Source organism: Wyeomyia smithii, chromosome 1, assembly GCF_029784165.1.
Source record: "Wyeomyia smithii strain HCP4-BCI-WySm-NY-G18 chromosome 1, ASM2978416v1, whole genome shotgun sequence".
NCBI lineage: Eukaryota > Metazoa > Arthropoda > Insecta > Diptera > Culicidae > Wyeomyia > Wyeomyia smithii.
In genome coordinates this window covers 13,827,695-13,844,032 of record NC_073694.1, presented here as the reverse complement: position 1 = coordinate 13,844,032, position 16,338 = coordinate 13,827,695, and the positions used below count along the sequence as shown (strand labels likewise).

The 16,338-nt window shown below is 36.1% G+C and overlaps 1 protein-coding gene across 4 annotated transcripts in view; it reads left to right on the top strand.

Moving 5' to 3' along the window:
* The window catches only part of LOC129718970 (glutamate receptor ionotropic, kainate 2), a 223,840-nt gene that overhangs the window by 118,317 nt on the left and 89,185 nt on the right, over window positions 1-16,338 (top strand). For all 4 annotated transcript variants that reach the window (XM_055670256.1, XM_055670258.1, XM_055670254.1 and 1 more), the window contains exon 4: window positions 11,276-11,365. In XM_055670256.1, coding sequence (XP_055526231.1) covers window positions 11,276-11,365 — 90 coding nt within the window. The remainder of the gene's footprint in view (window positions 1-11,275; window positions 11,366-16,338) is intronic.

The following is a 16,338-nucleotide window of genomic DNA, read 5'->3' as shown; positions in this document are numbered from 1 at the left end:
AGCTGTGTCCCCAGCTGTCCGTTTATTTTTTGGTAGATGGGTCAAAAATAATTGGCTATACAGTCTATCTGCGGAAGATAGATCCTCTTTTAATACCCCGAAGGCTTTTCTTCGTGCTTTGACTCACTCCCGCAGGTTTTGGAATAGAAGAACCAGCTCAGGTGCCTTGTCATTGCGCTACATTCCAAGGATACGTCGAGAGTCGTCGGCAGTCGTTCCTAATGAAGGTGATTACTTCATCTTCGTGGACAAGAATTTGTATGCCATGCACGTTATCAGAGGTCTGTCGATATTCGGCAGACTCACTCGAGTTTCCATGGAAACTGAGGAGTATCAATAAGGAGAATTGAAGAATTGATTGGTTTACTGGACTGCTGGTTGCGAGTTGCTGGTGTTCTATCTCCGTAGCATTCGAAGGTTCATTATTGGGAAAAACGTGTAGAGCGGATTCAGCCGAATGAAGAGAAAAGTCAACGATTATTTTCCTGTCCTCCAGGCACTCATTCCATTCATCTAGGAGAGGAGATCTTTCATTTTCCATCCTGGTTATCACGCGACCCACCACTCGTGCTCTTGCGTCTCTCGGGGTCTAAATGGGAAAACTGATGTTATCAATAATATTAGTGCTGGCCCCACGTCGTGATCTTCATTTAGTCTTGATTCGTTATTATTAGGGGTATAGGAATTTCTTTCCTTTTCCGTCCTTCTTCCAGCCGCAGCCGAGGTTCAAGGGTCATTTCCCGGTTCCGATGGAAAGATGGAATTTCACCCGAGGGGGGATAAAAGCAAGATCTCGTCTGTGACCTCGTAGCCGCAAGGTTACAGGGTCCGCTTTGACAAGCGGGTGGTCGTGGGTCACTCGATGTCAACGGATTTTAAGCATCGCTTTATTCTCAGTCCTTTCTTCACGTTGAACTCTACACAACCTCAACAAATATCTCTTAACAAAAATAAATCCCTCTCGCAATAAAACTTGTCAAAGACCCACTAAGTAAAAACCTCTCCAGGGAATGGTAGTTGGCGAAAATAATAGCCGGAGGCAGCGCGGCTCGGAATAGTAAGCGTAAAATGGAAGGGCATACACAAAAGCACGAATTAAAATAATCATGTCACTTACTCTCAAACACCCGGGCGATATCAGAAGGATCAATGTTTCTAATTGCAGTGACGAGTCCAAAATATAAAAAAATAATTATATATGAGAGAAACTAGTTTCGTCCTGAGCTGTCGATTGTTGATTTGCCTTCGGTTGTTGGAAGAAGGTCATTGGCTGTTTGTTTGTCTGCTATTAGGCTATCAGGACGAAATAATGCCATCTCACCAATAAAAGAGCTTTTGTTTCCACCGAATTTACTGTAAGAATCTAGGATATTGTCATCCTGGGATATGGCGATATTATAAACTATTATGAATTGTATCGAAAATGTCAAAAATACAGGGTGTTCAAACAAGTTCGAACATAATTTGTCATTGTTGCGTAACCATTGGTATCAGTTTGCTGTCATTTGTTGCTTGTTCGCCGCGCACGATGAAGGACTACCGCGATGTCGTAGTAAAGTTGATTTTAAGAGGTGAGCGGCCCGGCGACATTTTCCGGCAGCTGATAACCCGCGGGGTGAAGCGTAAATTTGTTTACAGGGTATCATGGTGAAGATGATACACACATTTGAGTGCCTCTTTTCCCATCGGAAGGCCTACCCTGTTAATCAGCTGTGTTTGCTTTGATTGCGACACATGTTTATAATTAATTTGTTAGTTATAAGGGTCAGTTTTTTTTTTTTTTTTTTCAGAGGAAAATAGCAATGGATTCAAATATAGAACGAACCAAGGTTTGGTATCCTGCGGTAACGAGCAACATTTTTCTTAACAAATCAGAAGGAAGCTCACATCTTTCCTACCTTGTGCCAAGCAATTATTTGGAGCAAAAATGTTCTCCTTCAACCGGATTTAGCACCTTTAAATGGCCCGCATCTCTCTCCAGATTTGAATTTATTGGACTTTAGCACAAAACATGCACAAAAGCTGAGAAACGTTTGCGGGCCGTAATTAAATGCAAAGGTGGAAGATTTGAATCGAATTGATTCAACTGTTATTTTACTCATCTAGAATGATAATAAACTAGAACCAGAGGAGAAATATTCATCTGTTTCAATTTTATTGCAAAAATGAAGTGTATCACCTTCACCCTGTAACCACCACCCTGTAAAATTTAGCACCATATAAAATCTGCAGAAAAAGTAAAAAATTTCGATCATATGAAGAAGATAAAAATTGCAAAAATAAAATAAACGTTAAAAATATTATCCAAAATCAAAACAATAAAAACCAAAGATTGTCGGAAACATACAATTTAGTGAAAAAATGTCAGCAAATCAATGTTAAAAAGATAAAAACATTCGAAATTCAAAAATTTAAATTAAAAGAAAAACGTAAAAACAGTTTTTTTCGGACTAATTTCTATTTTTAACAACGGCTTTTTCCCGTTAACATTCAAGTTCATTAAGGCAGACAATGTGCGCAGCAGGGGAAGTGAAAAATAAGCGAACTGGAAATATGATACAGATTTAGAAAAATATTCCGCATCCCGATGGGACTTGAACCCGCAATCTCCCTGTCTCCGGCATGATGTTTTGACCTAATAAGCTACGGAAGACGGTGGAAATGTTCTACAATCTATATGCGTATCACATTCCACTGCCGACTCATTCTATTGCTCATCCCTAACTACACACACTGCTGTGCAAGCGTTATTTATACGACTGAAAGCAATGTCTCATCAAACACAGAAAAAGCAGTCAAGTTTAAAGTTACGGAAAAAAATGAAGGCAAAAAAAACGAGAAATGGAAAAGGTACAGCATTCAAAAAAATTATATCAGAGAAATGTTGAAAATAGTCAAAAATTACCTAAATTTCTTAATACTTATAATGTTGAAATCGTTAAATTTTGATATATGTGAAATTTTCAAAAAAGTCAACAATCTAAAAATCTTTGATATGTTATAAAACTACCCCAAAAAATGAATAGAATAAAGAAGAAAAAACATCGAAAATACCAAAAAAAAGTAAAAGCTAATAAAATTGCCAAAAAGTGTGAAGCAACAAAGTATCAACTTTGTCAAAAATGTCAATAACAACACATAAGTTCAAAATGACGGAGAAGATGAATGGAAAGAGCAAATTTATTAGAGATGTCAAAAACGTTCAAAAAGCCAAAACTATAGAAAAACCAAGTGTGTGAAATATTTGAAAAAAAATCGAAAACGTGATCAGAATAACAATAAACAAGGCTCTGAAATTGTTAAATTTTCGGAATTGTGGAAAACGTCACTAACATTTAAAAAGTAGGTACCGAAAATACAAACAATGTAAAAGTAGCAAAAATTTTAAAAATGTTGAAAATTCTAAAAATGTGTTGGGAATGTTGAAAATGAATTGTATTTTGAAAAAGTTATACAGGTCAAACTCTCGGACTCGATTATATATAGTCTCCGATTTTTTTTACTATCCATAATCAGATTTTATATACAATCGAATCAGAGGACAAAAATGTTTTTTATTTATTTTACATAAATGATTTGTTGTTTTTATATTAATAAGAAGATATTTGTGTTTGAATTAACCCCTGAATGTCAGAAAACACATTTCTTACAAAAAATATATATCTTGTAGTTATTCCTGATGTAATTGCAGGCAAATGTAAAGAATTTTTTTTAATGTATATTGATTTGGTAACTCGTTTTTTAGACTTGAAGTCTTTAAATTTTTTTCTTAATATTTTTTTATTTTGAAAATTTTTTATCAAGGTATATTTTAATTTTTTATTTTCAAATTAAAAAAAAACTATTTTAAATATTTTTTATTTTCTTTTCTTTTTCATCAAGCGTTGCGTATTTTATAGATGTTTCCTTACTATATATTAGCGCTAGATGAGTCATATTTAAAATTCAAAAAAAAAATTGCTGCTATACAGGGTGTTAGGTAGCTCACTTGAAATCCTTTAAGCGGTGATAGAGGACCCCATTCGACGAAAAAAATCCTTCTACGCAAATGGTCAAAATTCAACTACTGCAGAGTTATTCACCTTTTCAGTTTTCGGTTATATTTGCCGTTAACAATGTCTATCACAAGAAGTGTGATAGCTAGTTCATTTCTGTTGATTTCGTTCTGTCCTCTCCTGTCCTGTCCTGTTTCTGTCCTGTTTCTGTCTTGTCCTGTTTCTGTCCTGTCCTGTCCCGTCCTGTCCCGTCCTGTCCCGTCCTGTCCCGTCCTGTCCTGTCCTGTCCTGTTTCTGTCCTGTTTCTGTCTTGTCCTGTTCTGTTCTGTTCTGTTCTGTTCTGTTCTGTTCTGTTCTGTTCTGTTCTGTTCTGTTCTGTTCTGTTCTGTTCTGTTCTGTTCTGTTCTGTTCTGTTCTGTTCTGTTCTGTTCTGTTCTGTTCTGTTCTGTTCTGTTCTGTTCTGTTCTGTTCTGTTCTGTTCTGTTCTGTTCTGTTCTGTTCTGTTCTGTTCTGTTCTGTTCTGTTCTGTTCTGTTCTGTTCTGTTCTGTTCTGTTCTGTTCTGTTCTGTTCTGTTCTGTTCTGTTCTGTTCTGTTCTGTTCTGTTCTGTTCTGTTCTGTTCTGTTCTGTTCTGTTCTGTTCTGTTCTGTTCTGTTCTGTTCTGTTCTGTTCTGTTCTGTTCTGTTCTGTTCTGTTCTGTTCTGTTCTGTTCTGTTCTGTTCTGTTCTGTTCTGTTCTGTTCTGTTCTGTTCTGTTCTGTTCTGTTCTGTTCTGTTCTGTTCTGTTCTGTTCTGTTCTGTTCTGTTCTGTTCTGTTCTGTTCTGTTCTGTTCTGTTCTGTTCTGTTCTGTTCTGTTCTGTTCTGTTCTGTTCTGTTCTGTTCTGTTCTGTTCTGTTCTGTTCTGTTCTGTTCTGTTCTGTTCTGTTCTGTTCTGTTCTGTTCTGTTCTGTTCTGTTCTGTTCTGTTCTGTTCTGTTCTGTTCTGTTCTGTTCTGTTCTGTTCTGTTCTGTTCTGTTCTGTTCTGTTCTGTTCTGTTCTGTTCTGTTCTGTTCTGTTCTGTTCTGTTCTGTTCTGTTCTGTTCTGTTCTGTTCTGTTCTGTTCTGTTCTGTTCTGTTCTGTTCTGTTCTGTTCTGTTCTGTTCTGTTCTGTTCTGTTCTGTTCTGTTCTGTTCTGTTCTGTTCTGTTCTGTTCTGTTCTGTTCTGTTCTGTTCTGTTCTGTTCTGTTCTGTTCTGTTCTGTTCTGTTCTGTTCTGTTCTGTTCTGTTCTGTTCTGTTCTGTTCTGTTCTGTTCTGTTCTGTTCTGTTCTGTTCTGTTCTGTTCTGTTCTGTTCTGTTCTGTTCTGTTCTGTTCTGTTCTGTTCTGTTCTGTTCTGTTCTGTTCTGTTCTGTTCTGTTCTGTTCTGTTCTGTTCTGTTCTGTTCTGTTCTGTTCTGTTCTGTTCTGTTCTGTTCTGTTCTGTTCTGTTCTGTTCTGTTCTGTTCTGTTCTGTTCTGTTCTGTTCTGTTCTGTTCTGTTCTGTTCTGTTCTGTTCTGTTCTGTTCTGTTCTGTTCTGTTCTGTTCTGTTCTGTTCTGTTCTGTTCTGTTCTGTTCTGTTCTGTTCTGTTCTGTTCTGTTCTGTTCTGTTCTGTTCTGTTCTGTTCTGTTCTGTTCTGTTCTGTTCTGTTCTGTTCTGTTCTGTTCTGTTCTGTTCTGTTCTGTTCTGTTCTGTTCTGTTCTGTTCTGTTCTGTTCTGTTCTGTTCTGTTCTGTTCTGTTCTGTTCTGTTCTGTTCTGTTCTGTTCTGTTCTGTTCTGTTCTGTTCTGTTCTGTTCTGTTCTGTTCTGTTCTGTTCTGTTCTGTTCTGTTCTGTTCTGTTCTGTTCTGTTCTGTTCTGTTCTGTTCTGTTCTGTTCTGTTCTGTTCTGTTCTGTTCTGTTCTGTTCTGTTCTGTTCTGTTCTGTTCTGTTCTGTTCTGTTCTGTTCTGTTCTGTTCTGTTCTGTTCTGTTCTGTTCTGTTCTGTTCTGTTCTGTTCTGTTCTGTTCTGTTCTGTTCTGTTCTGTTCTGTTCTGTTCTGTTCTGTTCTGTTCTGTTCTGTTCTGTTCTGTTCTGTTCTGTTCTGTTCTGTTCTGTTCTGTTCTGTTCTGTTCTGTTCTGTTCTGTTCTGTTCTGTTCTGTTCTGTTCTGTTCTGTTCTGTTCTGTTCTGTTCTGTTCTGTTCTGTTCTGTTCTGTTCTGTTCTGTTCTGTTCTGTTCTGTTCTGTTCTGTTCTGTTCTGTTCTGTTCTGTTCTGTTCTGTTCTGTTCTGTTCTGTTCTGTTCTGTTCTGTTCTGTTCTGTTCTGTTCTGTTCTGTTCTGTTCTGTTCTGTTCTGTTCTGTTCTGTTCTGTTCTGTTCTGTTCTGTTCTGTTCTGTTCTGTTCTGTTCTGTTCTGTTCTGTTCTGTTCTGTTCTGTTCTGTTCTGTTCTGTTCTGTTCTGTTCTGTTCTGTTCTGTTCTGTTCTGTTCTGTTCTGTTCTGTTCTGTTCTGTTCTGTTCTGTTCTGTTCTGTTCTGTTCTGTTCTGTTCTGTTCTGTTCTGTTCTGTTCTGTTCTGTTCTGTTCTGTTCTGTTCTGTTCTGTTCTGTTCTGTTCTGTTCTGTTCTGTTCTGTTCTGTTCTGTTCTGTTCTGTTCTGTTCTGTTCTGTTCTGTTCTGTTCTGTTCTGTTCTGTTCTGTTCTGTTCTGTTCTGTTCTGTTCTGTTCTGTTCTGTTCTGTTCTGTTCTGTTCTGTTCTGTTCTGTTCTGTTCTGTTCTGTTCTGTTCTGTTCTGTTCTGTTCTGTTCTGTTCTGTTCTGTTCTGTTCTGTTCTGTTCTGTTCTGTTCTGTTCTGTTCTGTTCTGTTCTGTTCTGTTCTGTTCTGTTCTGTTCTGTTCTGTTCTGTTCTGTTCTGTTCTGTTCTGTTCTGTTCTGTTCTGTTCTGTTCTGTTCTGTTCTGTTCTGTTCTGTTCTGTTCTGTTCTGTTCTGTTCTGTTCTGTTCTGTTCTGTTCTGTTCTGTTCTGTTCTGTTCTGTTCTGTTCTGTTCTGTTCTGTTCTGTTCTGTTCTGTTCTGTTCTGTTCTGTTCTGTTCTGTTCTGTTCTGTTCTGTTCTGTTCTGTTCTGTTCTGTTCTGTTCTGTTCTGTTCTGTTCTGTTCTGTTCTGTTCTGTTCTGTTCTGTTCTGTTCTGTTCTGTTCTGTTCTGTTCTGTTCTGTTCTGTTCTGTTCTGTTCTGTTCTGTTCTGTTCTGTTCTGTTCTGTTCTGTTCTGTTCTGTTCTGTTCTGTTCTGTTCTGTTCTGTTCTGTTCTGTTCTGTTCTGTTCTGTTCTGTTCTGTTCTGTTCTGTTCTGTTCTGTTCTGTTCTGTTCTGTTCTGTTCTGTTCTGTTCTGTTCTGTTCTGTTCTGTTCTGTTCTGTTCTGTTCTGTTCTGTTCTGTTCTGTTCTGTTCTGTTCTGTTCTGTTCTGTTCTGTTCTGTTCTGTTCTGTTCTGTTCTGTTCTGTTCTGTTCTGTTCTGTTCTGTTCTGTTCTGTTCTGTTCTGTTCTGTTCTGTTCTGTTCTGTTCTGTTCTGTTCTGTTCTGTTCTGTTCTGTTCTGTTCTGTTCTGTTCTGTTCTGTTCTGTTCTGTTCTGTTCTGTTCTGTTCTGTTCTGTTCTGTTCTGTTCTGTTCTGTTCTGTTCTGTTCTGTTCTGTTCTGTTCTATTCTGTTCTGTTCTGTTCTGTTCTGTTCTGTTCTGTTCTGTTCTGTTCTGTTCTGTTCTGTTCTGTTCTGTTCTGTTCTGTTTTGGACTGTTCTGTTCTGTTCTGTTCTCTTCAACAGTTTTCAACAGTTCAGACAGTCCTTTTCAACATTTTTGACTTGCTATAACATTTCGATTTTCTTTGTCGTTTAACGCTATTTTAAAAACTATATTATTTTAGAGATGTTTTACGTATTTCGGTGATACCACATTTTTCACCCTGTTGTAACCTTTTGTAACCCTTTTGACATTTTTTTAACTGTTTCACTTATCGTGACGTTTTTTAACTTTTCGATCTTTTTTTTTCATTTCCTACCTGTTTTGGACCTTTTTTGAAATTTCAAGACCTTATTTTGAATATACTTTATTTATTTTGACCATCTTTTGATCCTTTTCCCTCCCCTAGGAACTGTCCATTATTCATCTCATTTAGCCGATATTCACGGAGAATGCAGGAATAAAATACCAAACTTTTACGAAATCATTGAACAAATAAACTAAATATGCTAACGCGCTCTTATGGAATCGTCCAGCATTGTACATTTAGTAAACTTCGCTAGATTTATCCTGGATTTTGTTAAACAAACCATTTTTCACAACGCTTCCATATCCATCTCAAAACTTGAATCACTGCTCAATTATTTATCTAACGGCGCCCCCATATTCATCACACCGTTTTTTTCCTGTGTGAACTCATCACTGCGACCAGAGATAAGATCTATTTTGATTTTGCCCAGGTGTTTTCTGTACTCCGCACTTCATATTACTGGCAGTATCGATATTGAAGTAAGTGATACGCTTATCATTCATATCCGTGCTTGGGTGTAAGTTTTACCTTTCCGTTTCAAGTCTGTCCATCTTAACAATATCGCCTAATTACAATTCCCTGGAGAAAACTTTCATACGTTACTCACACCAGTTTTATTATAACAGGGACTTAGTTTTGTTAGACGGAGAGTCAACAGAGGTACTGTAGGATTCAAATTGAAGGAAGGGTTCTTGGTGGGAAGCCTGAGAGTAAACTCATGCTAAAATCCTTTGGCAACCAAATGGCCTGATTCTAATAAGATTCGAACCCACGACCACCCATTAACCAAGGTGGACTCTGTAACCTTGCGGCTACGGGGCTCCCCCAACACACTGTTAATCATGAATGAATCACATTATCGTCGTTGTAGGTTACCTAGATATCCGCTGTAGTTGTATACGTGCAAAATTGGTAACCTAGGTAACCACTGCAGTGCTGTCGATTTATGTCAATTATGTCGGAATAATTTAACATTTTCAGTTTGAACTTTTTCGTGTTAACAGAAACTGATTTGGCAACTATTGATTTTCTTCAAGGCAGTGAAAACAGTTGAAATTTAGGAATTGTAGAAATTCATCTCACATATTTCTGCTAATTCAAGCTTGTTTTTGGAAATTTGAAATGAACATTTCAAAGAATAAAGTATTCTGAGTGATTTTGTTTGGTGATTAAAATAAAAAACTTTGGTTGGCTGCTAAACGAGTCCCGTTGTAGCCGTGTAGAGCAATGCGCGGATATTGTTTTCTGCTGGTGAATGATTGAAATAAACGAGTTTTCGAGTGCAGATGCCTGTCTATAATATTAAATTTAGAGCTTTTAAGCGAGTTTTTGAGGATTCTACTTTATAAGAAATCTAAAGCGAACTAAGAAGAATCCATCCCATGGATTAGCAGTTTAGTTTAGTTAGAAAATATGCGTTTTTTTTTCCTGTTTTCATGTTGTATGAGATGAATATATGGGCTGAGATGAATAATGGAGCAGTTCTCCTATGTACTCTTTCAAACTTGTTTGATCTCCTTGAACATTTTTATAATTTTCTTCAATGTTTTTTTTCTTGCTTTTTAAAGATTTTCTCACCATTTTAAGCACATTTGGTTTATGGTAATGTTAAATCTTAAGAAGCGTTATTTTTCCTATGCTGAACTCCATTCAGCATTATTTTTAATAGTCTTTTCTTGACTTAGGTAATTAATTTAGGATCACTATTTTTTCTACCTTTTTCTGAACTTTAAAAACTCATATTCACCAGTTGGAGCTAAATTTGGAATTATTTTCGTTTTTGCTTTAGTCTGGGCTTTCACAGCGTTCTTCGCCATTATGAGCCTAATTTTGGATCCTCTTTTCTCTGGCATCTTTTTGCTTTTCTGGAGTTAATTTGAAATTATTGTTGAATATTTTGAGTTTTCAAATAAATTTCGGATCTCTTTTACTCTTGCCGCTAAAAGGATCTTTTTACATACTTTTCTGGGGTTAGTTTGAAATTATCATTTAGTATTTTTAACTTTCACGAATAGTAAATCGATTAAAATTTTTCATTTATGTGCAAAGCGTAATTAATTTAATAGTTTATTTTCTGTGTGTATTTCTGTAACAATTTTAATTTGTATAGTGCTTCCCATTTTTTTTTATTCTTGTTTGACTCCACAATGACAATTTCATCGCAGCATGAAATATGGGCCCATATATTGTACTAAATTTTCGTCATATCGCATATCCCATTAAACCTAACGAGTGGATTGGATCCCAACATCGTAGGACCAGATGGCTTTATAATATCAACAGCTGGACAAGAGAACAATGACAATGACCACGACGAGAACGACAACACCGACGACAATGTTGATGATGATGATGATGATGATGATAAAGTTGCCTGCGGTTGTACAAAATAACGTTGCATGCCGTCTCCCCAAGCAAGCAGATAAGCGGACACAAACTATCATGTGAAAGTGCCGGAAGTGGGCGCTTGATTGTGTGTCGGTCAGTCGGTTAACCTGTGGAGGGGTGCGCTGGGTCGCTTCTATTGGTTTCAGGTCCTTTTTGTCGATATCCCTGCTCGAGGCCGGTATTGATTGACGTTTCAATTGAGTTCAGGACTATCGGGACCGGTACTGTGGATCGAGTTCAGGCACAAAGCCGAAGAGAAACGAGCCGGCTCTTAGTCAATGAAATTGGATACTACAGCAGGATATTATCGCCTGTTCCCTTCGAATTTGATGAAGTATTCCGCACTGTTTATTGGATTAATTAATGAGTTCATAAATCAAGAGAACTTTCGAAACGAGGCAAAATAAATCAATCTTGTGGCGGAAATGCTTTTTTAAGAGTTCTCAAATCCTCAAATTAAACTCAAGAACTTCAATTTTCCCCTTGGCTTGAATCAGTCCGGATGTGACAGCGAATAACCCTTTTTTTATTATACATCCCCTTCCCGTTCCATCCAAGCTCGGTTTCCAAGACAGCCGTGATTGCGGTTCGTGATGGCGTGATTTAGAGCTGTAAAACTGTGACCCGAAAGCAAACCATTCATCTCGTCCTACTACTGTGCCGCGCTTTAGTACCCACATTATGCTACAGGTGTGCTAAAATAAAAATAAAAAAACAAATTCGACACTTTATTTCGTACCTTGAGCTGGATATGGCCTGCTAATGGTCTATTTTAACAAGCTATCAGTGTCAAGATTATCTCGTGGGAATTGGGTTATGATGATTACAAATTGAAAGATATTTTTTTCCTCCTTCACAGATTCCACATCTGGAAACGCGCTGGGATTATCGGCTGCGTCGCGAAAGCTGCCTGGTAAACCTGTATCCCCATCCGAGTACCCTTTCGAAGGTAAGTCCAATTCAGAAGCTGTAAACATCGTAATCGAAACGCAAGCACAAAACATTCGCTCAAGTGCTGCTGCAGCAGTGATTTGTTGCTTCGCAATGCTGCCTATTGTTGAGTTGAGCAAACTCGCAGTAGGTCATGCGAGGCAAACATCAATCTTCGTTCGCAAAACGTAACCTCACTTTAGCAGGGGTTGAAATTTTGACAACAATCAGGCTCCGGCTATTGTTCGTTGTGGATCGATATTTTCTCCGAAAGTTACGAGTTAGTTTAGGCATCCTCGACCGAGGATGGCAACGGAGGGGGCAACAGAATTCATAAATCAATCCTACTGAGTAAGTAATACGCTTCCTTCGTTAGAGCAAATCTTCGCCACGTTTCGGTGTATGTACCAAAAGGGGCTGAGAGAGCAACCCAACTGCTGCTGATTCGTATCGCTACTATCAAAAGAGTCATGGGTTCTGCCCGAGGAAGCAGAATTCCGTAATTGAATTTATAGTCGCCTCAACAATCGGCTACCGATGGAAGCAAATAAGCGAGGTGAAGCCAAACTGGCAAAGGTGAATCGAACTTGGGTGCTGGGAATAGTAATTGGTATTGGTACATACACACACACACTCGGATTATGTTTATTGATTTCTTCTAAGAAATGTAAGAGTTTTCTCCGGTTAGTTTCTTCGAGTCCCAAGTCAGCACCGTTGCACTGAAGAATGCGTAGGTTGACTAATGAGAGCGATTAGGAGAAAATACGATTGCCTATAAAAACAACTTTACTTTTCTTTTTCCGACTTTAAGCAAAGTCATGCTATTTTTAATTTTAATTTAAGGAGTAAATGTAGTAATGAAGATAGAAAATTAAACTAACTGAAAATATGATTGTAGAAACTACGAAAAATATAGTTCAGCAGGTGGGACTCGAACCCACAACTTCCAATCTCCGGTCAGATGTGTTCCCGTCCACTGAGGATGTTGAAACAATAGCCAGCTATAAATAATAGTCTCTACTGAGTAAATGTACGAAGTGCGAGAATTGGATAAGCGATACAAAACTCGATTCTAGAACTACGTCTTTAACGTTCTGCGGTGGTGTAACGGGAACTCGGGGTTTTTTTTTTGACTTTCAGACTTTCTCGAATTTCTTGATTTTCTCAACTATTTTAACATTCTTAATTTTTTTAATTTTCTTGGCTTTCTTTCTCTCTGTCTTTACTTTTCAGAATTTATTTCTTTTTCTTCTTGATATTGTCGATTTTCTTCTTGTCATTTCCAACTTGTTTAACTCTGTTGGTTTGACGGATTTTCGTGATTTTTTTCTGTCACATTTAACATTCTCAACCATTTCGACTCTTTTGATTTTTTACGCTTGACTTTCTTGACTTACTTGATTCTTGTGACGTCCTGAACTTTCTAAATTTTGTAAAGCTTCTCGATTGTTTTTTGTTGTGTTTTTCATTTTTTAACTTTTTTGTAATTTTGACATTTTTTACATTTCTGAATTCCATAGCATTTTTGTCTCTCTTGTTTACTTGACTTTCTCTGTTCTTTCGAATGTCTTTAGTATTTTTTATTTTTTCGTCTTTCTTGACTAAAAAATTTTAGAAAAACTTTCTTTCTTGTGACCGTTTTGGCTTTCTTGATTTTCTTAATTTATTGAGTGTTCCAAACTCTCTGAACCTTTATGAATTTCTTGACATTTATTTTTCTTGACCTTCATTCTGTTTTTTTATGTTATTGCTTCCTCGTTTAATCTAACATTTTTAACTTTCTCCTATCACGTTTTTTTCATTTTCTTTTTTGATTTTCATTTTTAATGTCCTTTTTGACTTGTTTACTTTTTTTTATCTTTGGGTGTTCTTTATTTTATTGACTTTTCCAACTGTTTTTGATTTTCTTGACTTAAACGTCTTTCTTGACTTACTTGAAAATCAAGAAAACCCATAAACTTCCAAATGTCAAGCGAGTCAAAGTTTCTGAAATTTATTAGTTTTTATAAGACTTCCAGAAATTTGCTGGATTTTCGACAATTTTACGTGGCTTTCTTCATTTTATTGAATTCCTTAATTTTCAAACCTTTTTAACCTTTTGAATTTCTTTCAAGTCTAGTGAGCGCTTAGCGTTCTTGACTCTCTCAACGTCCATGAAATTTGACGTGTCACTACGTCTTTGTTTTCTATACTGGTATGCATTCTGTAAAATTGGAAATGAAACTGGCAAATGTTGCGTCAGATTTCAACAGCAGATAATAACAGCATTCGTGACATGATGGATAACAATAACCAATACAGTCATACCTCGATATAACGTAACTTTTTTTCGATATAACGCAACTTTTTAAAATGTATAGAAATTTAAAATAGTAGATAGAGCAACTGTATTTGGGCCATAAATTGCTTCAAAAAATGTTTATAGTAAGTTTTGAAACCAATGAAACCAATGCGAAAATTGTCCAAAATGAGCATGAGGAGGGCTAAAAAATACTAATAGGTGATGGGAAATAGGCTTTCACGCATCCTTCAATAACAATTCACAGTCTTGACTCAATTGAAGAAAATAATTTTTTTTCGCTTGTTGAAATTATCTCTAAATGGGCATGAGAAAGGTTTAAAAAAACTGAAAGGTGAAGGAAAACAGGTTTTCGCGCATCTATGAGTAAGGGGCCATCCACATACCACGTGGACAGCTTTGGGGGGGGGGGTTGTATGTGTAATGAATACCACAATAAATCAAACAATGGTCGCAGTGGTTCAGTCTTCTACAAGGGAAAAAATGTGTAATGTCCACGGTCCATACAAATTTTTCAGAATTCATATGGGCACTTGTCCACGGAGCCAAGTCAAAATCGTTAAAATTCTGTCCACGTGGTATGTGGATGGCCCCTAACCACCAACAGTCTTGCATCAATTAAAAAAAATTTTTTTGCTTGTTGAAAATTGTCCTAAATGGGCATAAGAATGGTTTAAAAATACTGATAGGTGATGGTAAATAGGCTTTCACACATCTTTGAGTGACCTCTTGTATCAATTGAAAAAAAAAATTTTTTTTGCTTCTGAAAATATTTCTAAATGGGCATAAGAAAGGTTTAAAAATACTGATAGGTTATGGAAAATAGGTTTTCGCGCATCTTCGAGTAACCATTAACATTCTTGCATAATTTTTTTTTGCTTCGATATAACGTAACTCAATACAGTGATCACCCGATTATATCTCACCCCGATGATTGTTGGCGTGATAAAATAGGGAGAGTGATAAAATCGGGAAATTTTTGAAATTTTATTTTTTTTTATTGAAGATGTTGAATCAATAACTAAATACGTAAAATCAGCGATTTTAATTTTTTTTGGAAAATTTATCCGTACAAACATATGAAAAAAGCTGCAGTTGTTTTTTCATAAATCGATATATCTGAATAATGACAAAAGATAGAGAAAAGTTGTTAAGGGATGAATTTGAGAAAACTGTCTGAGCTTTTATAAAAAATATTTAAAAAATTTAATTTGAGTTCCTGTACTGAAAATTTTTTTTTCAAAAACAAAAAGTGACTATAAAAAATCGATCATCACTATTTTTTTTAAAACGTTTTTTAGATAGATAATTCAGTTGCATAAAACTTTTCTGAACAAACCTAAAAAAATAAAAAACCTAAAGAAATCGATGTAAAGTTGCAAATAAATTACAATAAAGTTTTTTATTCGTTCATGTTTTTGTTTGAATTGGTAAAATGAATTACTTGCTTTTCTGTAGCGCAGTACCATAATCAAAATACAGTCATACCTCGATATAAGGCAACCTCGATATAAGGCAACCTCGATATAACGTAACTCGATATAACGTAACTTTTACCTCGATATAACGTAACTTTAAAAATGTATTGTAATTGAAAATTAATGATACAGCAACCGTTTTCGGGGTATAAATTGCTTCAAAATGTGTTTGTAGTAAGTTTGAAAATTAATGAACCTAAGGCGAAAATTGTCCTTAATGGGCATAAAAAAGGTTTAAAAATACTAATAGGTGATGGAAAATAGGTTTCCACGCATCCTTCAGTAACAATTCACAGTCTTGCATCAATTAGAAAAAATTTTTTTTTGCTTGTTGAAATTTTTTTTAAATGGGCATAAGAAAGGTTAAAAAATACTGATAGGTGATGGGAAATAGGGTTTTGTGCATCTTTGAGTAACCGTCAATAGTCTTGCATCAATTAAAAAAAAAATTTTTTTTGCTTGTTGAAAATTGTCCTAAATGGGCATAAGAATGGTTTGAAATTACTGATAGGTGATGGGAAATAGGTTTTCACGCATCTTTGAGTAACCTGTGTATCAATTGAAAAAAAAAGTTTTTTTGCTTCTGAAAATATTTCTAAATGGGCATGAGAAAGGTTTAAAAATACTGATAGGTGATAGAAAATGAGTTTTCACGCATGTTTGAGCAACCATTAACATTCTTGCATAAATTTCAAAAAAACATTTTTTTTTGCTTTGATATAACGTAACTTGTTACCACAAAAGATCAAAATAATGGTCGCAGTGGTCCAAATCTTACAAAAAAAAACGTAACTCGATATAACGTAACGAAAATAAAAATAAAGTTGCCTTATATCGAGGTATGACTGTATTAGATATTCTCACAACACTAAACTTTGCCGAAGACAGCATGCTGATATCTCTCACATATTGCAACCAGAAAAATCCTTAAATGTAAACGATTTTTGATGCCTTCTCATAGAAAACTTTATGTTGCTTGCAATATGTAAGAGATAGAAACATGATGTCTTCTGTAAAGTTTCTTGTTTTGAGATCACCTAATACTTCGCCTAAGACACCGAGCGTCTATCTTTATCTAATGAAAAAGTAAATATTCCATTTCATTTTTAGGAGGATTGATCACCCAGCTTTCTACATCAAAAGATGCGTTTTCAAATATTTTGAAACTTCTCCGAACATATTATACGGTTATAATAAACATTTGTATCACTATTC